We start from the raw sequence: 21,417 nt of genomic DNA on the forward strand, positions 1-21,417 counted from the left end.
TAAGAACTTGACATCCGCATCATTCCCGCATTAATATCTGGTGGAGCAAGGGAGAACACTTCAACACAGGTGAGTCGATTTCCATTGCATGTTAAGTGGCAGAAAACGTTCTTAGTAACGTGTGTGTTGGCTGACCTTGTTGGACCATCTTGGATCTGTTCATGCGCTCTCTAAGCTATCGAGGAATTAACTTTTGCGCCTCTCTCTCGCGTCACCAATATAACTGTTATAATTGGCTTAGGCCGTATTTATAATAAATAAATAAATCATAATACTTGTTCTGTTTTTGCAATATAATTTAAATATCATGGAATTGTTTATGAACGAACAAAATAATAGAAATAAGTATTTTCTACAACCATTTTCAGAAGAATTTATTTTTTTGGCACGACACGTTTACGTCAAGCAAGTTGCTATTGTCACAAGGTCCTATCTGTAAGTTTTGACAAGAGGACTATACGGAGGTGATCATTGTTTAGCGACGATTGTCTGCCCATCTATGTCAGTGGTGATGTCTCGGGACAATTTTTAGCAATGCAAATTGCTATTTACACTCGGACAATTGCCGAGTATTGGGACAAAAGAGTATTGTATTGTCTACGTGTAAAGAACTTTTACCTATGGCCCATTGTATTGCTGTAAAAAAGCTATTTTCACGATTGATAATCATAGAATAGATTTGTCCGCATTGTATTGTGGTGGCGTTTTTTTTTTTCAATAGAAACTTTTCTTTTACATTTAAAAATTTCATGAAGAAAAAAAAAGAATAATTCAGGTTGAGCTTGCTAAAAAAGCCAGGTTCTCAAGTTACTCTGAGGCCACAACGTTACATCTAGCTCAAGTTGAACCATCCGCTGATAGATCTTTAGCCCTGTAAATGCCAAGACCTCTGCAATACCTTTCATAAAGATTTTTCTAGTCTTTTTTTAAACACCCAATGTGGGTTGAAAATTTGGACATTTGAAAATGGGAAACGTAGGGTAAAATAAATATTAAGAAGATATATACTATAATGTTTTATTTAAGTGTCTTAATATAAATAATACGTAACTACAATTTATCTGTACAACAATATGAAGTATTTTATGGGTGTGTTTATTGGTTATACATAAAATTAGAGATTCTATTTTTAGCACAGAGAGTCCATATTTCAAGCAATTGAATAATACACTTAAACCTTATGAGTAATTACCCTACTTACGGCAATAATATTGTTGATCGTATCATTTGGCATTCGAAACTATCCACTTTATAAATGGACTGATTCGAGATTATAAATAAACAATAATTGTATTTTTATAGTCTTTGTTTGTGATTTCATAAATAACGTTTTATTTCTGGGTATTAAAATTTAATCCAGATAAACACAGTCTGCGGCAAATTGCACACGTTTCTTTGCCATAGAAGACATAAGTGTTGAATCTCAGTTGAAACTTCCGGGGTAGAAGTTTTCTTGTCAGAAGCGTTCGGGTTCTATCGGCGCTTGGGCTTGGCGGAAGCGGAAGTCTACAACGGGTTGCATCATGAGCATTTGTTGCTGAAATAAAAAAAAACATTTTAATCAGTTCAGCTCGCTTCAGACGAGGACACTATGATAGACACGACAATACTGTCATGTCCTAGCTTTGTGAACAGCCTTGACCGAGAAAGACAAGATAATGGTACAACACAACGATTTGGCCTCAGTTCACACGTGGATCGCAGCGAAAATGAATACGCGATATCATGTATTACCCGATTATTTTTTTTTAACCAAGATGTATTGATATCGTTAAAGAACGAACTAAATAATAAAAATAAATTTTCAGTAAGAAAAATGTGCGAAAACGAAAAGCACGCTAAGTAAGTGGCTACTGTACTATTGTCTTGTCCGTCCGTGTTAAAACGAGGACAATGTGGCCAGGCGCAGTAGCAAACTTAATCTAATATTCTGCGAAGATAGCCTGCTTGTCTATTTCTGGAACAACCCCCTAGTCCGTTGTCCTGTTCCTAAAATTTATATTTGCACAAAGAGTCTGACGCTGGGACAAAACCATATTATAATACCCTAGTGTAAACGCTACTTTTACCCTTTATATGACAGATATTTGTGTCGCCTACTTTCAAAATCCGCCAGATCCAGTTTTATCAGATAATTAAGTATTTACTCTACCGGAATGCTGACTGTGGATTTTATTGTTTAAAATACTAATATACTTGCAAACCCCTCTAGATTTCACGTAAAAAATACTAAAAAACAGCGTTGTATTTCAAACTCCGCTAGATCCATGTAACTTGCCTTCAGACCTATATCGGCCAATCAGAGAGCGGGTATATTTGATCACGTGGTCAAAAATTAAGATGGCTTCATTGTCAGTTTGTCTCTCGTAGTAGTGTTTTGTGCTCTCTTTATTTGTGGATTTTTAGTAAAAATAATGTCTGATTTGACAAAAAATGTGCACCAAGTTCCTCCCGAGGAAGCTAGAAAACGTTTGGTTAATAAAAACAACTGGAAAAGAGAAGTGGAACGTCAGAATCGGTGAGTCAAAAATTGCTTGTTATTTATATACAGCATGTTCCTCCTTTAGAATAATTACCAACATGGCGTTTTCTTAATAAAAACTTTATTAGGGATTTAAAAAAAAATTAAACTAACAAAACTTTTAACTGAAGCAAAACATTGAACAATCAATCTTTTTTCAGATATTCATCGAAACAGTTACCTAGCCTGCCAAAGTGTAAACACGCAAATAATAACACATTTAAATGTTTAACTGTTTCTATGCAAGAAGTATCCAGAATGCATCGCAATTTTTATAAATCTGCCAATAAAATTGATCAGGATAATTATATATTACAGCATTGCCGTACCAAACAATGTAAAAGAGTTCGGCTAAAATCTGGAACCAGAGGCCCTAAAACCATGAGTGTTGATTATTACATTACAATCATTAATCCGCGCAAGCAATTAAGAATATGCAAAACTGCCTTTTTGCAAATATTAAATGTTGGTAAAGATAGGGTAACTGGCGTGTTACAACGCTCTTTTAATGAAACAGGGAGCCTGGCAAAAGAAAAAAGGGGAGGAGACAGAAAAAGGAATATTTTTATCCAAAGACATCGTAGCGTTCACACATTTATCGAGTCTTTGCAAGCAGTTGAACCCCATTATTGCCGTACTAAGTCATTAGAAGGATTATATTTACCGCCAGAGCTAAGCATTCGCAAATTGTGGACTATGTTTAACGAAGTAAACCATGATTTACAAGTTAAACAGTCATTTTTTAGGAAGATTTTTAATAGAAAATATAATGTTGGTTTTGGGTCACCCTTAAAAGACACCTGCTCTCGTTGTTCTGAATTGAGCATCAGAATTAAAAGTGAGACTGATGCGACAATTAAACAAGAACTGATCACTCAAAAAAGAATCCACTCACTAAAAGCAAAAGCTTTTTATGATATGCTGAGAAATAATGAGGACGAAGTTGTAACCATATCGTTTGATTGCCAAAAAAACAATCCATTGCCAAAACTTCCAGACCAAGCTGCCTACTTTAGCAGGCAAATTAACTTGTTTAATTTTACTGCTGTTGTTGGAACTTCTAAAAGCTGTCTGGACAATGTTCACACATATTATTGGAGTGAAACCGATAACCCAAAGGCATCAAATCAAATTTCAAGCGCTGTATTTCATTTATTATCAACAATTGAAATAAGTAATAATAAAAGAATAATAAGACTATTTGCAGACGGCTGCGGCGGACAAAACAAAAATAGTACACTTATTGGCATGTGCAGTAAATGGCTCCAATCTTATGCGCCACCGCAAATCACAAATTTAGAAATTATTTTTCCTATGGTCGGACACTCTTTCTTACCACCTGATAGAGTGTTTGCCCAAATTGAAAAGGAAACGAAAAAAATGTCAATTATTTGTGATCCTCAAATATATGTTGATATATTCAGAAAACATGGAAAGGTTTATCATCTTACAGAAGACGTTAATGTTTACAATTGGAAAGATGAAACTTCTAGAGCATTTAAGCCACCAGGATCTTGGCATTTCAAATTCAACCAAACTAAAAGATTTTTACTGAAACGTGGAAGACAAAATGTGAGCGTGCAAGGAGAAGAAAATTACAAGCATGACTTTTGTCAACCAAAGTATGTCAATAAAAAAGGAAAAACTTGTAGTGAATTAGAGCCTTCAATATTAAGAAGGGGAAATAAAATTACACCAGTAAAAATTAAGGACGTAATTACATTGCTGACCAAGCACTATGGCGAAGATTGGCGTAATCAACCATCTTTACAGTTCTATAAGAACGTTGAACAAACGAACGAAAACTTCGCACAACATGAAGATATAGAATGCGTCCCGTTAGTGGAAACTGAAAATTTTGTATAAAGTTGTATACTAATGTAAAACTTGTTTTTGTATGTGTTACTACATAATATTTTTAATTTTACCTAGAAATGTGTGTATATTACCTTTGCTTTTAGATTATTATGGTTAATATTGTATACCTTACCCATATTCTTTGATAAAATATTGTGTACTTTTATTTTGCTAATTAAATACATTGATACCTACTAAATTTTTCTTGTTATTTTGATGACACAAATAATTTTGGAGCAACCTGTATAGCCGAAATGACAATGATTGACAAATTTTAAGTTACTTGCGAAATCCGCCAGATCCTTGACTGTGTTTAACAAAACCCGCCAGATCCAAAAGTGAATATCAATATCCGCTACATCCACATATATTTTTTAATTAACACATCTTTATTTTAAATACTGAAGAATTTTCGAGAAGAAAAAGGCAAAATTCTTAATTTCAAATTACTGTATTTTAAGATAGACAAATCTTTAAAACATAAATGTTACCCAGAGAATTTTGCATTTTTTGTAAAATCGACTTATATGGATCTGGCGGATTTTGAAGGTAGGCGACACATTTATTGTTGATTTACGTCGTACAAACGTAATAAAACATGTTTTTCTTAAGACAGAAAACCTATTGCATTTTAAATAGTTATACGGAAGACTAATCAATACTTTTGTGACATTAGACTTAATTGTGAAAAAATACGAAATATTAGAAAATTAATACCTCTAGTCCGGTGTTATATTTATGTGCCACTTTGTTCTCTAAAGAATTCAGGCCATTAAAGTGAATAAACAAAAAAAGCGTCAATTCAAGTTAGAAAAATCCACAAATAGAAAAATAATATGGCAACAAATGTGATGAATTTTAAAGGATAATGTTTTTGTCTGGCCAAATTAGATACAACCTGTTTTAAGGCAGATATTTTATATGGAGTTCAAAAATAATACGTGACCACCTATATACAAGTGTATTTATTATAAATTCAAGTTTAATTATTAACCATTAGGTGTTTTTTCTGACTTCCCATTACCTAAAATCTCTAACCACTTTAACACAAATTTATTCTATGGAATCTACTAGCAGTAATTGATAATCCAGTTCTCGGAGAAAAAAAATGTTTTCCTTATTTATTTGTATTTATTTATTCATATTTATGGCTCACAAACTATAATTAATAGTAAAAATAATGTGACCTCACTGGGGTTTCCCGTGCCGAGCACCCTTAACAATATATATTTTTTTAAATTTACATTTGAGAATAAACAAAGAAGAATAACTTTAAAAAACGAAGATAATTAACAAATATTTAGACAGTTTTAAAAACAAGGTATTTATATACATCTATATAATTTATATTACAAAAACACAATGAAAATAACAAAAACCTAACATAAGCCATACACTTGTATAGCAGTTGATTCAATATTGGTATGGGCGAATGAGACAATCCATTTTATTTCTACCTAGCTCCGCTATCTATTTTTTATAGCCTTTTTAAACATTTTCTCGTTACTAATTGTTTTAATAGATAGTGGAAGTAGGTTTTAGATTTTAATTGAATAATACTCAAAATCCTTTTGTCCAAAAGTGGTTTTAGTTTGTATTTGTTTAAGTTATCTATGTGTTGAGGATCTAGTGATTATATTATTTGTATGTGATGTATTGTGGAGGTTATGTCTTTCATTAGAGTAAGAGTAGTTTTTTAATCTATAAGTGAGTATTGTTTAAGCGTATAATTGTTTTGGTGTCATAAGTTGTGATTTATGGAATATTTCTTCAGTAGGTGTCTGTATCGAGACTCAGAGTATTATTTTAATTGTGGATTTTTGTGCAACAAATACACTATTTAAAACTGTGTCACTCGCACCACCCCAACCGATTACACTGTACTCCAAAATTTATTGGCACTATGCAAAATATTCACTTACAGTCCTATCACAAGTGTAGGAGTATCTGGCCATGGGGATGAGTTGTTGTGGTATAGCAACGTCACGTGGGCGCGGTCTCGGTAATCCAGACACTGTGTACATGCGTGACGGGACCCGGTTCAAGTACTCGAATGCTCTTTCCTCTTCTGAGTACTCATCATCGCCACCTGGTAAAGAAAAATGCCTGTCATAAACATCAATACTTCTACATGTGCTGAACCCTTAACTACAGATCTCAGAATAATACGCGCGGGGTGGTTTGCTTTGAATAGATTAGAATACGTCACTTTCGACAGTATGCAAGTTTATTTAGTGTGTATGCAGATAATTGTTTGAATTCCTTAGTAAAATTTGAAATTTTATTTTAGATACCATACCCAATTTTAGTAAGCAAGCTGTCTGGATATCATCAAATTTAAAACGCTGTCAGGGTTGATGTGTAAATAAACGTGAAATGTGTTAATCATATCACATCTCCCTACCTCTCTTCATAGCATCGTGTATTTTTTTAGTTAATATTTGTTTTTAATTTATCTTAAAATTATAAATTTAAAACGCTTTCAGGGTTTATGTGTAAATTTACGTGTGATGTGTAAATCCTATCACCTCACCTCTGTTCATACTAAAGTGTAAATTCTGTAGTTATTTTGTTGTATAAAATTATAAATTATTATAAATTTATAACGCTGTCAGGGTTAATGTGTTAATTTACGCGTAATGTATAAATTCTATAACCTCTCCTTACCTTTTTTCATAATTTAGTGAATTTTTTAAAGTTAATTTCTGTTTTTAATTTTTGTTTAAAATAATAAGATTCTGATGGTATGTACTTGTAATTTTCTCAAACTGAACGGTTTGAATAGGTAGGGAGAAATTGCCTTAAAGCAATATGCCCACTCTAATGCGGATATACATTGTGCATGTACATAATGTGTAGAATAAAATAAATAAATCATTCAAGAGAGGGAAAAACAGTTCAATTTTTTTTTATGTAAATATAATTTTCATGATGGAATGCAATAATTTGATGCTAGGCAGAAATATGCAATTGTGCAAGTGTACAAAACGTACAAATTGTACAAAACCAACCAATGACAGACCTGTAAATGCCTGGAGTTCCATACTCCCTTCATAAAATGTTTTTCTTCTCTGTTATAAGAATCGGAAAGCATTGGAATAACTCCTTAGTGAGAACATCCTGTCTACAAACATTTAGACATCCTCAAAACATGGGTGCACAACAATATCTACTATTTGTGTATCTCTTCACCTGATGCATTACCTTGCGGAATGATGTCCGGGTTTTTCTCCTCGACGCTTTCTAGGATGTCCTCGCGGGCATGCGGCGCCGGCACGGGCCGCGCCTCGTACTGCTGGCGGGGCGGCGGCGGGTTGGGCGGCTCCTGCGCCGCCTCGGCCGCCGCCCCGCCCTTGGCGGCGCCGCGGCCCGGCCGGCGGCGCAGCGCGCCCGTGACTATCGCCACGCACACGAGCACCGAGGCCGCCGCGCCCACTACGGCGCCCATGACGGGCGTCAGCTGTAGTATCGCGGGCAGGTAAGCTGGAAAGAGAAATGCATAATTCAATATTGACAGATATTTATACTATGGAACTTTGTCTTGTAAAATCATGACCTGAATATTGTTATAAACTGTAAAAAAGTAACTTTCACAATCATCATTCCATGTCCGCTCCCTGTTTGGAGCATATGATATCCACAAAGAACCGCCATTCATTTATATAAGCTGCCAACTCCTTCGCGTCCTCCCAAGTTAGGTTCTCGTCCCGAAGTCTCTCCAGGCATCTTTGTTTAATTATACGTAGTGGCTTTTCACGGGAACGCCTGTTTTCATTTTTATTTTGCATTGTATTTACGTATATACAGAAAACTATAATTGGCCTATAATTTTGGTTTATTTGTAAATATTGTTTTTTTTTTTTGTTAAAATATCCATTATTTTCTTTCGTATATTAAAAAAAAAACAAGTTATAGAATGGCAGGCCCTAATATTTTAATAGTTTATTTTTATATTATTTAAACCTGTTCATCTGTTTGTATTCTAAATCAATAAAAAAATAAAACACGTACCAATATGTTTTTCTGCCGATTTGAGAGTGAGGGCGTTCAGTATGCAGGGGTCACTTTTCCCTTTCTTGTTGACAGCTACGATGATGACTTCGTACCCATTGCCGCTCTCCAGACCGGATACAAAGAAGTGAGGAATATTGGAAGTGATGGTACTAACACGCTGGCGGTGGTTGGAGGTACTAAACACTTCTACAGAGAACTCCTGAGGAAGCCCACCATCAAATCCTTCCACGCACTCGATTTGTAAGGAGTCAACTGTTTGATTTGTGATGCTGCAGTTTGAAAGCATATCAGGTTTACCTAAAAATAAAATTTTTATTTTAAACTTATTTATAACGTAAAACAATATTTAACTGTTCGTTTTGAAAATCAAATGAAACGGGGTGTAAATGAATTTCCTCAGTACCAAAGATCGCTTGTTTTAGAATAAAATAGTTGTCAAATTCGATGGAGTTGTATTTTTTTCATAGCTCTTTATAAAAAAGTTGAACAGTCTAAAAACAGACTAAAGGCTAGATCTGGTGAATAACGGGGGTGGACCACAGAGGTCATACTTTTTTTGGATAAAAATTGGCGCACAAAGTAAAAAGTGTAAAAGAAAATTTGGCAGTCATCCTTGTAATCTCAAAATTTTCACTAAGATTTACTTCTCTAAACTCCAAACTACTCCAGATAGCTCCACAACTTTTTTGGTGGTCTGTAGTTAGTTTTCCAGAATGATTTGGTATATTTCAGTGATATTTTCATCGGTTCGTGCCGTCTGAGAACGTCCGGGTAGGGTAGTCATTAATTAATATTAACCTCTTTTAAAACCACTCAAATACTCGAGTTTTTCGAAGTAAAACCTTCAAACCACGCGCTCCATCATCCATGGCAAAAACGACGACCACACAAAACGACTGTCACAAAAAATTCACAACCGTCAATGGAACCCTTTTCAGCAACAAAACTTGAGATTCTGACTGATAAAAGATAGGTCTACATGATCCCATAAGCAGAACCCCGTACCACAAAAATTCTGCCGACCACAATATTTGTCTGGTTTCTTTTTGGTACTCCGTCCAATATGTAAAAGCCCTGTAGGTCTAAATAAATAGGGTGATAATTTTTTAGACAGTATATTACCTGCAGGAGTAAGAACGTATACACAAGGGTCTTTTTGAACTCCTATTTCGTTTTCGCCCCAGCACAGAAGGGTCCCGAAGTCAGCCTCCGTTTTGGGGATGTATTGGGCTACACTTCTCGCCCTGTCCACGGCAACCTGAGACGGTGGTATCTCTGTCAGCTCAGAGTCGCTTGTGTTGAACTTCCAAGTGAAGTTCACAGATGTTGGATTGGCTTCTAACTCGCAAGTGATCTTGGCGGGTTCATTCCTGGCGGCTCCTAGCACCTTCACTTGACCAGGTCGGCAAATTGGAGCAACTTTAAATAAGAAACCAAAATTATTCAGAAAGATTCATCTTTTACCGTTTCTTTACAAAGCGCTTTAAAAATTCATTCGCAAATATCGACATTTTGGTTTGCAATATAAATGAACAATCGAATATGGGTTAACATGGGCCAAACGTGTTTGAAGGGGCGATGAAATATTTATATTCTTCGCTTCGCTACTCTTAAATCGGTGTGTAATAAAAAATGGTACGAATCGTACGCTATATATTTTGTGATTTGAAAATAGCAATGAAATAAATTTAAAATACTTCGATATCTTGAAAACATTTTTTTTTCAGAATCAAGTTTTAAAATGTGACTTGAAACGCGGATATTGAAAAAACAAAACCTGAATACTTCATGCATTTTTTTTAATGTATGTAAAAACACAATTAATAGTCGGCCTAGTAGTGTAATGGTCAGCGCGTTTGCCTGCCAAGCAAGAGGTCTCAGGTTTGATTCCCGACTTGGTTGATAAGAAATATTTATTGAAAATGGTGTTTTTACACCAGAATATTTCATAGTCCCCGGACTGGTACCTAAAGCGTTAGACTAATGATCTACTTCATGTAACAAAAATGATCAAAATACACTGCGATTGGTGTATCAATACAGTGCCTTATGCACCATTAGGTGCGAAAAGGGAATGATGATGATGAAAAATTTGATTTATTTAATGATTCGTAATATTTTTCAAAAAAGTTACGTTCGTACATTATGAAAAGTGTGCCAATTAAGAAATTGAAAGTAATTACATTTGTCATACATAATACGATTACCATGTAATGTGAATAACTGGTGGATTTAACAGCAAATTTGTTAGGTTATTCTCACCAAAATATATATTTTGCTGAGATAGTTGTGTTATGCCTGGTTTACTTTACCATACATTCTAGTCCAGTACGTAAGTAAGTGACGTTGATTGGCGTTTTGGCCTACTCTGACATATGTTTGAGGAACAGACGTTTGAAATAGCCTGGCTATGATTTTGTTCTTTAGATGATATGGAAAACATTACAAGATTGACAAATTTCACGTGTAATAAGTCATTCCATTCTAACACGGTAATTTGAAAAAATACGTAACTTCTAAGTTAATATTTTTACATAATGGACCGTTGTTAGTTATTTTATTCATCAATTAATTGTTCATATTTTTGCGTCATCACTATTCATGTAATCATTTACATGTACATCCATTTATAGCTCTATTAATTGAGTTTTTATGCATTTTATTGTGAGTTGGGGTCGGTCTACAAAATTAATTGTTTTGAGTTCTAATGCAAAGATTTTCTGTTTTGTGATTTAGATTTTTTTTTTTAATTGTCCGAAATATTAAGTAAGACTATCTAGATAAGGTATGTAGATGTATGTTACGTCTGTTTAGAGAACAATATGTTTTAATACACAACATTTTAATAAAAACACTTGGACATAAAAATTTAATGGTGGATTTTCTATATCGATTTAACTCATTCAAAATGCCAGTAAGTAAATGACAATATAAATTTAATTACTCAATATATTTAAATGAATAATGTTTTAAATTAATAATCGCATTTTACAAGTTATCGCTTTTTACTTTCGCATATTCAAAATATTTAAAGGGTACACATCAAGGCAGGAAAAATAAAAATAAAATAGGATTGGATTATACTTAAACAAATAGTTATTTGTCAACAATGAAAAAATGTTAGTTTTTGCGAAATTCATTATTAGAATAAAGTTTTATGTTAAAAATCCACGAAATTAAAAAAAAATATTTCTTACATTTTTAACAAAAATATTTTTTTATTTATTACTGGACTCATCGAGATTTTTAAAATTTAATTATTGAATTTAATTTTTCCTAACCCAAAGAAAACACCATTATAATTTATTTGTTACACACGCATTGGTCATAAACATTAAGACCGCCATAAGGACCTTAATGTTTATTCGTATTTTCTGAAATATTGCAATTTTTAATATCTTATTCTTCGTTTTTAAAACAAGATTGTTTATTTTTGTCTTATTTTGTTTAAATTTATGTAAAACTTTTGATGGGCATTTACTTATTTATCATATCAGTTATTTCTATTGTAATATTATACGGAGCAATTGGCCATGCACCATTCAGCCATTACTGGAATAAAGTTATCATCATCGAATGTTTTTTGATTATATATTAATTGGTGAGAATATGAAATTTTGGCATTATTTTTTCTATTGTTTTGAAAATAATTTTGATACTTTTTCATTTTTAAATTATTAACTAACTTTTGATATCATCGTTAGCATGTTTGGCGACCTATGGGATTGATGTAAAATGTTTTTTTTTTAACTCAACATATAGTGTATTTTTAAACAAAAATCATACATACATGTTATTAATATTTTTTTAATTATCTAATAAAATGTACAAGAACTTTATAATATGAATAAAATTTAAATTTTAACAAAAGAAGTGTTGTTTAGAATCCCTAATATGTTTGCTACCAACTAAAAGGTAATGTAGAGGTGTATTCTTTGTTTTCAGTACAAATCTTGAGGATAAGAGTAAGGATAACTCAGGTTAGGTGAAACTAAATAAAAATTGGGGCTCCACAATAGCATTTCACCATGACAGCAATAAATTGGTAATAAAATATTCGTACATTTAATATCCAGTTGGACAGGGTTGCTCTCTCCATCGCCTTCTCTGTTGCTAGCCACGCACGTGTACAGTCCCGAGCGGCTCCTGTTGACGCTCTGCAGAACCAAACTCTGATTGCTAACCAGAGTGCCCTCTAGAGCGTTGTTGTACAACTGCTTGCCCTGTTCAATAGTTCAACTTCATAGTTATTCCAAAGATAATCAAACAAGATAAGTAAATTAAATAAGGTAAGTGAAAAAATGGATGGAAACCATTCAATCTAACAAGAATCCATTTGATCCCCAACAGCTAACATTCAAGCACGGTAGATTTTCACTACACGGTAGCATAAACCGTGTGTCGAAATCATTTGTTACCGTCCTCTCGGACAGCATAAGGTATTTTCACGAATCGGGAATAACGTTGAAATGTATGAAATATTTCAAGCGGATTTTTACGATTGTAATGACATAGCTATCAATGCATAAAACAAAAGTTTTCGTTCGTAGTTTTCGGGTTAAAAAATGTGCTGTAATTATATAAACATGGCGTCAAAATTAAACACGGTAACGCAATAGCTGCCGTTTTTCTCACAAGACGCAAAACGTCTTATTTTCAGGTAATTCAAATATGCGTACTTCAAACCATTGTAGAAAATTTACCCGATGTTTCACCGCACGGAAAAGATGAAAATACCGTTAGTTATATAATAATAATAAAAAAAAACAGAAAATACCGTTTTGTAGTGTACATCTTCTTAAAGTAACATCTCACCAGATGCTGAATGTTGTGGCGCTGACTAAAACGACAGCAAGAAGTAGTTAGTAGCTCAGAAAAATTTTACCGGGGGTGATATTCGGAACCACTCTCGAGGCACGAGAAAAAAGATTTATGTTTATTTTATTATTTAAATACACGAGGTAATACGGCCGCGAGAGAATTTGAAATACCAGTTAAATTGCAAAAGAGTGCAAAGTGAGATAAACACATTCATATTAACCTTTCACTTACTGTCCCAAAAACATCTGCGCGTTATGGTGCTGAGTAGTCATTATACATGCAAAAACCGAGAGATTTTAAATTGGACAAATGTTAATCATTTGCAATTGATTCAAATATGTATAGAAGAAGTCAAACGTGATAATATTTCTCAACTCATTGCTAAAAACATTAGTTCATGTTATCAGCGCGGGTGAAAAAATCCCCCTGACGAAAGTCGGATAGCTACTAATTGGTGTCTGGAAGACGTGCTAGAAACTTTGCTGTTTGCACTCGCGACGCGTGAAATCGTCTCTCTCGCTCCCGAATACACCAGTACTCGTATTATCGAGAGTCAGATGTAAATAGCGTGCCAGACAATTATATATATTCGGATTACTCTTTCACTACGTACTCCGTGACATTCGACGCATTGGTAATTTATCTTCGATTTTTGGTAAAATGCTTTTTTTTGTTTCCAATAAGCATTAATTATTTAATAACAAAATACTTTAACCGATTTGTAAATGTAAAACAGAGGAATACCGAAAATCTAAACCCATATTTGTTATTTATAGGAAACATATTCGATAACCATATTTGCCGCAACAAATTGGTTTCTTAGAACAGGCATTTGCAAATATAGGAAGCGATTGCAACATTAAGCATACTAATATTTCTGGCTTGCCAACTCTTTATATACTGAGCCTACTCCTAGTACAAGGAGAATTCGCCAGAGTGTTTTTGGTGCCATTATGTAAAATATGAAATGTATGTTTATATATGTATAAATTAATATGTTTATGAATTAACTATAAATATACGAATATTTTTTTTATTTTATTTTATTTATTATATTTAAGCAGATTTTAAAGTAATTGGATGCAATGTGTAGTAGCTACACATCACCGGGAAGGGAGAGTTAAAATTTTCAAATTAATACATAGTAATTGTACAAAAGTGCTCATTGCACCAATTCGGTGAGTTTACATAAATTAGCGATATATTAGATTATAACCTCTATTACCTCCAAAATTAAACTTCTTGATAATTTCCGTTTTCCGATACTTAACTAAGCTTACTTTATAAATGCTCCTTTAACTGTATCGTACATAATAGTTCAATTATATTCGCCTGTTTAAATTTGTAAACTGTAATCCCAATAAAATGTTTGATCAAATACTAATGAAGATGTAATTCGCAAATCGTTTTAAACACCTATCTATATTTTTGTGTGAATACAAGTGTGTGCATTCAAACATATTTTATTGTGTGATCAATTTTTTGTTCGGATTCTATAATAAACGTACTGTTTGCGTTTGAAAATGTTTCCATCCAGATTTTAACTTATTAATAATAAAAATGCAAATAAAATACCTAGATAATGTTTTAAATGAACAATAGAAATAATTTTGTTAGATAATCGCACAATTCTGTTTATTTCATGTCGCCTTTGAACAAAATTGTATAAAAAAATATTCGCACAAATGAATAGAAAGCATATCGCAAATCGTTCGCAATACATGTTCTAATAAATAAGTTAGGTTTAAATATGAATCATATCGCATTTTCGGAAATATACTTTTACATATAATATATATTTACAAAAATTTATATAATTTATGAAATATATGTTATGAAATATATGTTATACAATCATTTTTTTAATATTGAGCTTAAGATGAATGTAAATTCAATCACACATATTAGCAAATCACATAAAAATTAACATGTTTATGAAAATTAAGTTTATTTCAGGACTGGGTTTTTTAAAATAATAAAACACTCAACAATTAAAACGAAAAAAAGACATTTTTTTTCATTGTAGTTGAACTAATTAAACAATGTAATTGGTTTAAATAATTTTAAAAATTAACCCTTTTTATTTTAATGGCAGTATGTTTTATTTTAAGTCACGTGAATGAATGATTAAATTTAATCTACTTGAATTGAATATAATAAAATGGTTAATTTTGAAATATATTTATAATTTTTATTTTTAAACTCTAAAATGATTATTGATATTTTACCATGCTTTTTTCAGTATTTTATTACTTTTTAAGACACTAAGAAATTAAGTGAAGGCTTGGTAAAAAAATCATAAAAATAAAGTTACTTACGTTATGCATCCAACGAATTTGATAAATCCAAGGGTTTGACTTGATGTTACATTCGAAATATACGTCAGCAGTTTCTTTTATCATATCATTAGTTGAATTGCGACTGTTTCCTAACTCCAAATACACAAGCGGGACATCTACAAAATAATTCGGAAATCCAATTATTCGCGTTTTTTACTAAAACGGTACAAATTTGTCATTAAAAAAACCTAGATTACTTAATTAATAAGATAAATTACTTTTAAATACAATAAATAAAAAAATAATAAAACTGATTTTACAGGAATATATAAATCCGAGCTACTCACATTTACTTTGAGATTTAAAACTTTACATATTATTTTTATTGAGAATCAATAGTTTATATTCTTATTTCAAAATATTTACAATCAATAGTACGCCTGTAAAATCAAATGTGATTTTTTTACTTAAAAGTCTATTCGAAAAGTTTTTTTTGTAAAAAAATAATACATGTATAAAAAGTTCATGTATTCATTCGTATTGGTTTTCTCAGTGAGAAATTTCTTGTCAGTTCAACCATATTCTATTCTGGTTTTATATTAACAATAAATAAATATCTAATTTTTTAAGAAATTAATAATTTCAAGAGTTAATCTGAGAATTTTAATTTCGTTTTTTTTTTAAATAAAAAAAAAACACGAATGATTATTTTTTTGTTGAGATGTAGGTAATAAGAATAAAACAATGCTTATACCCTTATGTTCAAATATGACCCGGAATTAGCAATCTAGAAGTACCGCCATCAAAATGTAAGTAATTTTAATTTTAATTTTTAGAGTGATCTTTATCTTTAGTGTGTTCTGCGAATGTTGCTAAATTTTCTTCAAAAAGATTAACGTAAATCTGTCGCTTAGAGACGATACCGTTCAGTGGATCATTACGGGTGGTAAGACGTAGGTGAATGAATGTGACGTGGAAACAAGTCTTCGGAGTGGCGCTTGCCAACTGAGCCAAAACCCAAAAATTAAAGATGTCGATTATTTTCTCCGATTACTATGGTGTGCACTTCTGAGTTTCTTCCAACCGGCCAGACGGTTAATAAAGAAAACTATTGAGTCAATTGAAATGTTTTAGGAAGAATATTTGACGAAAGATGCCAGATACATGGAAAGATGACTCTTAGTTTTTGCATTACGATAAGGCGCCGTTTAACACATTTCTACTTGTATGCGATTATTTGACCAAAAACAACGTAAAAGTGGTTTCCCGTGCAACGTATTAATCTGGTTTTGCTCCGTGAGATTTTTTCTTGTTCCCTAAACTCAAATTACCACTTTGCGGAAAGCATAATGACTCTACTGAGGTAATAAACTAAATTTCGTTGAGGAGGTCGACAAGAAGTGCCATGAAGATTGGAAAAAATGTTGGCTTATGTGTATTGTCTCTAATAGTCAATGTTTTGAAAGGGGTTAAATATTCATGAATAATTGAGCCAAAAAAAATATTCATGAATAATTGAGCCATAGATACTGTTTTTTACAAATTTTGGGGCACATTTGAACATGGGGTATATTATAGTTTTGAAGAAAGCATAATTTCTTCAACGATATAATAATATTATTTTAATTCTTACAAAAAGGATGATTATTAACATTTCTTATAAATAAAACCAAATGAAATTTTTTAGATCACAAAGAAAGTGACTAAAAAAATTTTAAAATAAAAAACGTAACAAAATTATTACATTTAAAAAATAAACAAAAAACAACAAAAAAGGTACCATAAAAGTTTTCTTCTTTTTCTTCAGAAGCTGATATTAAGTTTTCCATGTGTGAAAATAAAATAACTGAAAAAAACATTAATTTTTTAAACAATAAAATAAATAAAACATAGAATAACTCATTTCATTACAAAATAAAAATTAAAAATTTTACTAACGTTGAATATCTAATTTCCACCCATCTTCCAATCCACTGTCAGGAATATGGCTTTGAACTCCTCGGCATGAGAGGAACTTCCCACCATCAGATATACTTGGAGAAAACGTTAGCACGCTAACAGTTATATTTCCATCTGCACTTGACTGTAAACATAAAAACAAAAAAATCGTCAGTTATTAATACATAAAAATAGTATCAAAGTATTATAAGTTCATATAATATTGTATTAGATTTAGGCGGTTGTTTTTTAGACTAGTACATGAAATAAATCTCGGAAAAGTGTATTAAGACGTGGAAATCGATTGGAAAATTGCATGGGCAGCCTTTGGTAAGCTGACGTTTATCCTGAAATCTCCGAAGTATTCACATTACTTAAAATATAAACCTTTTGGAGCCTGTGGTCTCCCTGTACTCACATATGGTTGTAAAACTTAAGTGTTAAGGATTTTTTTTACACGATTTATCAGGGACACAAAGAGTTATGGAAAGGAAAATTCTGAGTATTCCACTAATTTACAGAAACACTTATTCGTAAATGAGAGCGAAATGCAACTTCAAGTGGTCTACAGGGTTGTCAACTACATAATTAAAACCACATTATCTCTATGGAATTAAGTCCTGAAATAGCGACCCAGAAAAGGCACATAAAACTAGCCACGGGACTACGACCCGGTCCTTACTTATTTTAGTAACATATTCATAATACAACAGAGATGAAGAATTTTTTTTAGAAAGAAATATAGAAATCCAGGCATTTACAGGGCTTATGACCTGTCATTGGCTGGTTTAAGTGGCCACTTTACACACTTTGTAACATTTTACCATTTTGCCTATATTTAAACATCTTAATTCCTTCGATTCTTTTATTCGTTTACGTTTTTGAAGTTAAAGAACAAAAACCTTTATTGTTGCTGTTGAGATCCATATGATTAAATTATGACATCTAAAGGGATTATCAATTGGCGCAAGTAGATTTTGACGGCCCGTGGCGGCTATTTTGTTTTGATGACATCTGTCAAATATTTTTTTGATTATTTAATTACTTATGCCAAATCACCATGGTAAGTTACACAATTGAACAGCACGTTCAACTGGTATTTTTTTTTTTATCAAAATGAGTGTTCGTTAGTGCAAACGTTGCGCGCATTGCGCTCATTTTACGGTAGACGTGGAGACCCTTCACAGTCAACTCTTCAACGTTTGGTGGCCAAACTTGAGACGATTAATTTGGTATTTAATTAGTTAACACCCGTACGGTCACAAAATGCGAGATTGGCCAAGAACATTGCCGCTGTCTATGAAAGTGTACAGCAGAACCCAAGGGAGTCGATTCCTCGCCGTGCACAAGAACTCGGTCTTTCGCAGACTTCGACTTGGCGTATATAGCGTTAAAACTTAAGTCTACACCCGTGCAAAATCCAAATAAGCTAGGAACGTAAAGTTCATGACCATAGACAACGCCGTTTGTTCGCTGACTGGGCTTTAAATCGTTTGGAAGACGACCCCAATTTTTGCCGAAAAATCATTTTTAGTGACGAGGCGCATTTTTGGATGAATGGCTGTGTTAACAAGCAAAATAACCATGTATGGGACAACACCAACCCACGTTAAATTAACCAGGTGATAATGCATCCTCAAAAAGTTACCGTTTGAACGACGATAACCATTTTTTTATGACCCAATTTGAGCTATATGGACCTAGAGGATTTGTGGTTCCAGCAAAATGGCGCTACGTGCCATACAGCGGACACCACGATCGACATTCTGCATGAACGATTTGAGGGTAAGGTTATCTCTCGCAGGGGTGATCTAAATTGGCCACCAGGGTCATGCGATTTGACCCCGCTAGACTTTTTCTTGTAGAAACTTTTGAAGTCTCAGGTCTATGCAAATAAACAACAAACAACCGATGCCCTAAAGGTGAACACAACACAGGCCATCGCTCAAATTCAGCCGATATAGATACAATATATTTTTATATTCCCTTCTATAATTTTTTTTTTAGTTTGGTACATTATTTTTTTATGTTACTAACAGATGCCAAAGTTTTTTTATTATAATAAGCAGTTGATAATTGTATTGTTGTGCCGTTATAATTCAAAAAAGTACTCAAAAAAGATTTATCAAATTTTCTTTTTTAACCTAAAAATTTACGATACGATGCCTAAAGAACCCTCTACTTGGCGGCAGTAAAACCATAATTGACCTATTGTTCGCAAGCTTAACGACTCCCTTAGGACATATATTCCGTGTCAAGTACTTTTGTTTCACTCTAGTTAAATATAGGCAAACAACACACGAGCAGTCTTTTGTATAAAAAAAAATATACCTCACAGTACCATGCCTTTCACAAAAAGAAAATAAATTACCTCGCGACCTTTTTTATTTTTCTTTTTTATTGTTGAATGCATTTATGAATACGGAGCTATTAAGAATTTCTCATTTTGATGGAAATGGAAATTTTTACTAACCATGTACAGAAACATATAAATATCTACTTAATTGCATATATTTGTTAATTCGAAAAATACGATTTTTTAATATGTATTGAAATTACAGATAAAACAAAAAGGTTACATATAAAACTTATATATATATACAAATTCTAATATTATATTTTATTATTATAAAAATGATTGATTGTGTCTGTCATGTACGGGCCCGTTCCACACATATCGCACCAATCTTTTTTTTATTTTTTATTTTATATACTTGGACCCCTGTATTTAGTAGCCTTACGTGTCATGTACAAGGCTAAGGTAATCGGAAAAAAATCGTTGTTGTTTGTGTTGGAAATGGGATGTTCGATCACTGATTTTGGTTTATTACCTTTATGAGTCCAATCACCATTATTGCAAAGTTCAAGAACAATGGCGCGTGATAACTACTTTTAACTACAGTGTGAATATTTGTTAAGGATATTCCATCTTTCCTGCATTCTGCTTCAAGATTGTGGCGTTGCAAACTGAAAAATGGGCACCGAAATAACAGATGTTCGATACTCTGTGAAGTAATATCATCGCATGGACAATAGTCATCATTCCTTAATTTAAACCTATATAGATAACTTCTCATAGCTCCATGTCCGGTAAAAATTTGGGTCGTTTCGAAAGTACTTTGGTGATGATGACGGAAGTTTGCTGCATCAGCCAGCGTTGGAAAAAACATTTTAGTGATTTTACCTGTAGAAAAAGCGCGGTAATAATCCTTCCAACGCTGCTGCGTATTTTGTTAAATACAGCGCAGCGTTTAGCAAAACTAAGGGGAAATTTTGAGAAGAAAGGTGCCGTTCTTTTACAAGTTGCGGCTCTTGCTCGTTCATCCACTCTCTCATTTCCTACGATACCAGCATGTCCTCTTATCCAGCATATTTGAATGTTCATCCCTCTTATTCTTAGATGCTTAATTTTACTCTGAATATCTACAATGAATGGATTTATCGACCGAGTATCCGTTATCGCTTGAACGCCCGAACGACAATCTTATAAAATATTTTCCAGCAACCCATCTCTCTAAAGGTTTTTTTAATAACCATTCGAGAGCTTCTCGTATTTCGAGTAGTTCAGCCTGGAAAACGGAGCAGAAATTATCTAATTTAAATGTTCTGCCTGGTAATTCTTTATCACTCTCAAAAGGAACGAATGCCGCTCCCACTTATCCGTCAACCAGGCTACTATCCGTACAGTTAAAGTAAAAAAAAATAATTTCATTGGGAGCATAAAGAGGTATATCTTTGTCAAGTTAAAGAATACATTCGGGAATTTTTTCGCACGGGTCGGGTGAGGTAAATCGAAATAGTTTGCAGTTCCTTGATACTTGCGATCATCTGGAATGGAATACAGCTTACCAAATTTCTTGACATTATAAATGTCCTTCCTTTCTTAAATTTTAAGGTCTAACGGTATAACCCTGTAAGAGCTTAAACAAAGATGAGTGAAATGGTTCTGTACCCTCTACAAGATCTTATGGCAAATTGTCTTTGTAA

At 32.9% G+C, this 21,417-nt stretch overlaps 1 protein-coding gene across 2 annotated transcripts in view; it reads right to left on the minus strand.

The window, feature by feature from the left end:
• Nucleotides 1-1,033: 1,033 nt before the first annotated feature.
• LOC148282093 (neural cell adhesion molecule 2-like) overlaps nucleotides 1,034-21,417 on the minus strand; it is a 195,131-nt gene continuing 174,747 nt past the window's right edge. The window contains exons 8-16 of one of the 2 annotated variants that reach the window (XM_088225646.1): nucleotides 17,431-17,575; nucleotides 17,273-17,338; nucleotides 15,532-15,668; nucleotides 12,456-12,615; nucleotides 9,515-9,811; nucleotides 8,390-8,689; nucleotides 7,583-7,861; nucleotides 6,301-6,467; nucleotides 1,034-1,537 (exon numbers count right to left, since the gene is read on the minus strand). In XM_088225646.1, coding sequence (XP_088081772.1) covers nucleotides 1,457-1,537; nucleotides 6,301-6,467; nucleotides 7,583-7,861; nucleotides 8,390-8,689; nucleotides 9,515-9,811; nucleotides 12,456-12,615; nucleotides 15,532-15,668; nucleotides 17,273-17,338; nucleotides 17,431-17,575 — 1,632 coding nt within the window. In that variant the 3' untranslated portion in view covers nucleotides 1,034-1,456. The remainder of the gene's footprint in view (nucleotides 1,538-6,300; nucleotides 6,468-7,582; nucleotides 7,862-8,389; nucleotides 8,690-9,514; nucleotides 9,812-12,455; nucleotides 12,616-15,531; nucleotides 15,669-17,272; nucleotides 17,339-17,430; nucleotides 17,576-21,417) is intronic. The other variant, XM_088225647.1, reaches the window with a different exon arrangement.

The sequence above is a fragment of the Micrasema longulum genome, unplaced genomic scaffold (assembly GCF_059751315.1).
Source record: "Micrasema longulum isolate JH-2025_06_02 unplaced genomic scaffold, ASM5975131v1 h1tg000377l, whole genome shotgun sequence".
Classification (NCBI taxonomy): domain Eukaryota; kingdom Metazoa; phylum Arthropoda; class Insecta; order Trichoptera; family Brachycentridae; genus Micrasema; species Micrasema longulum.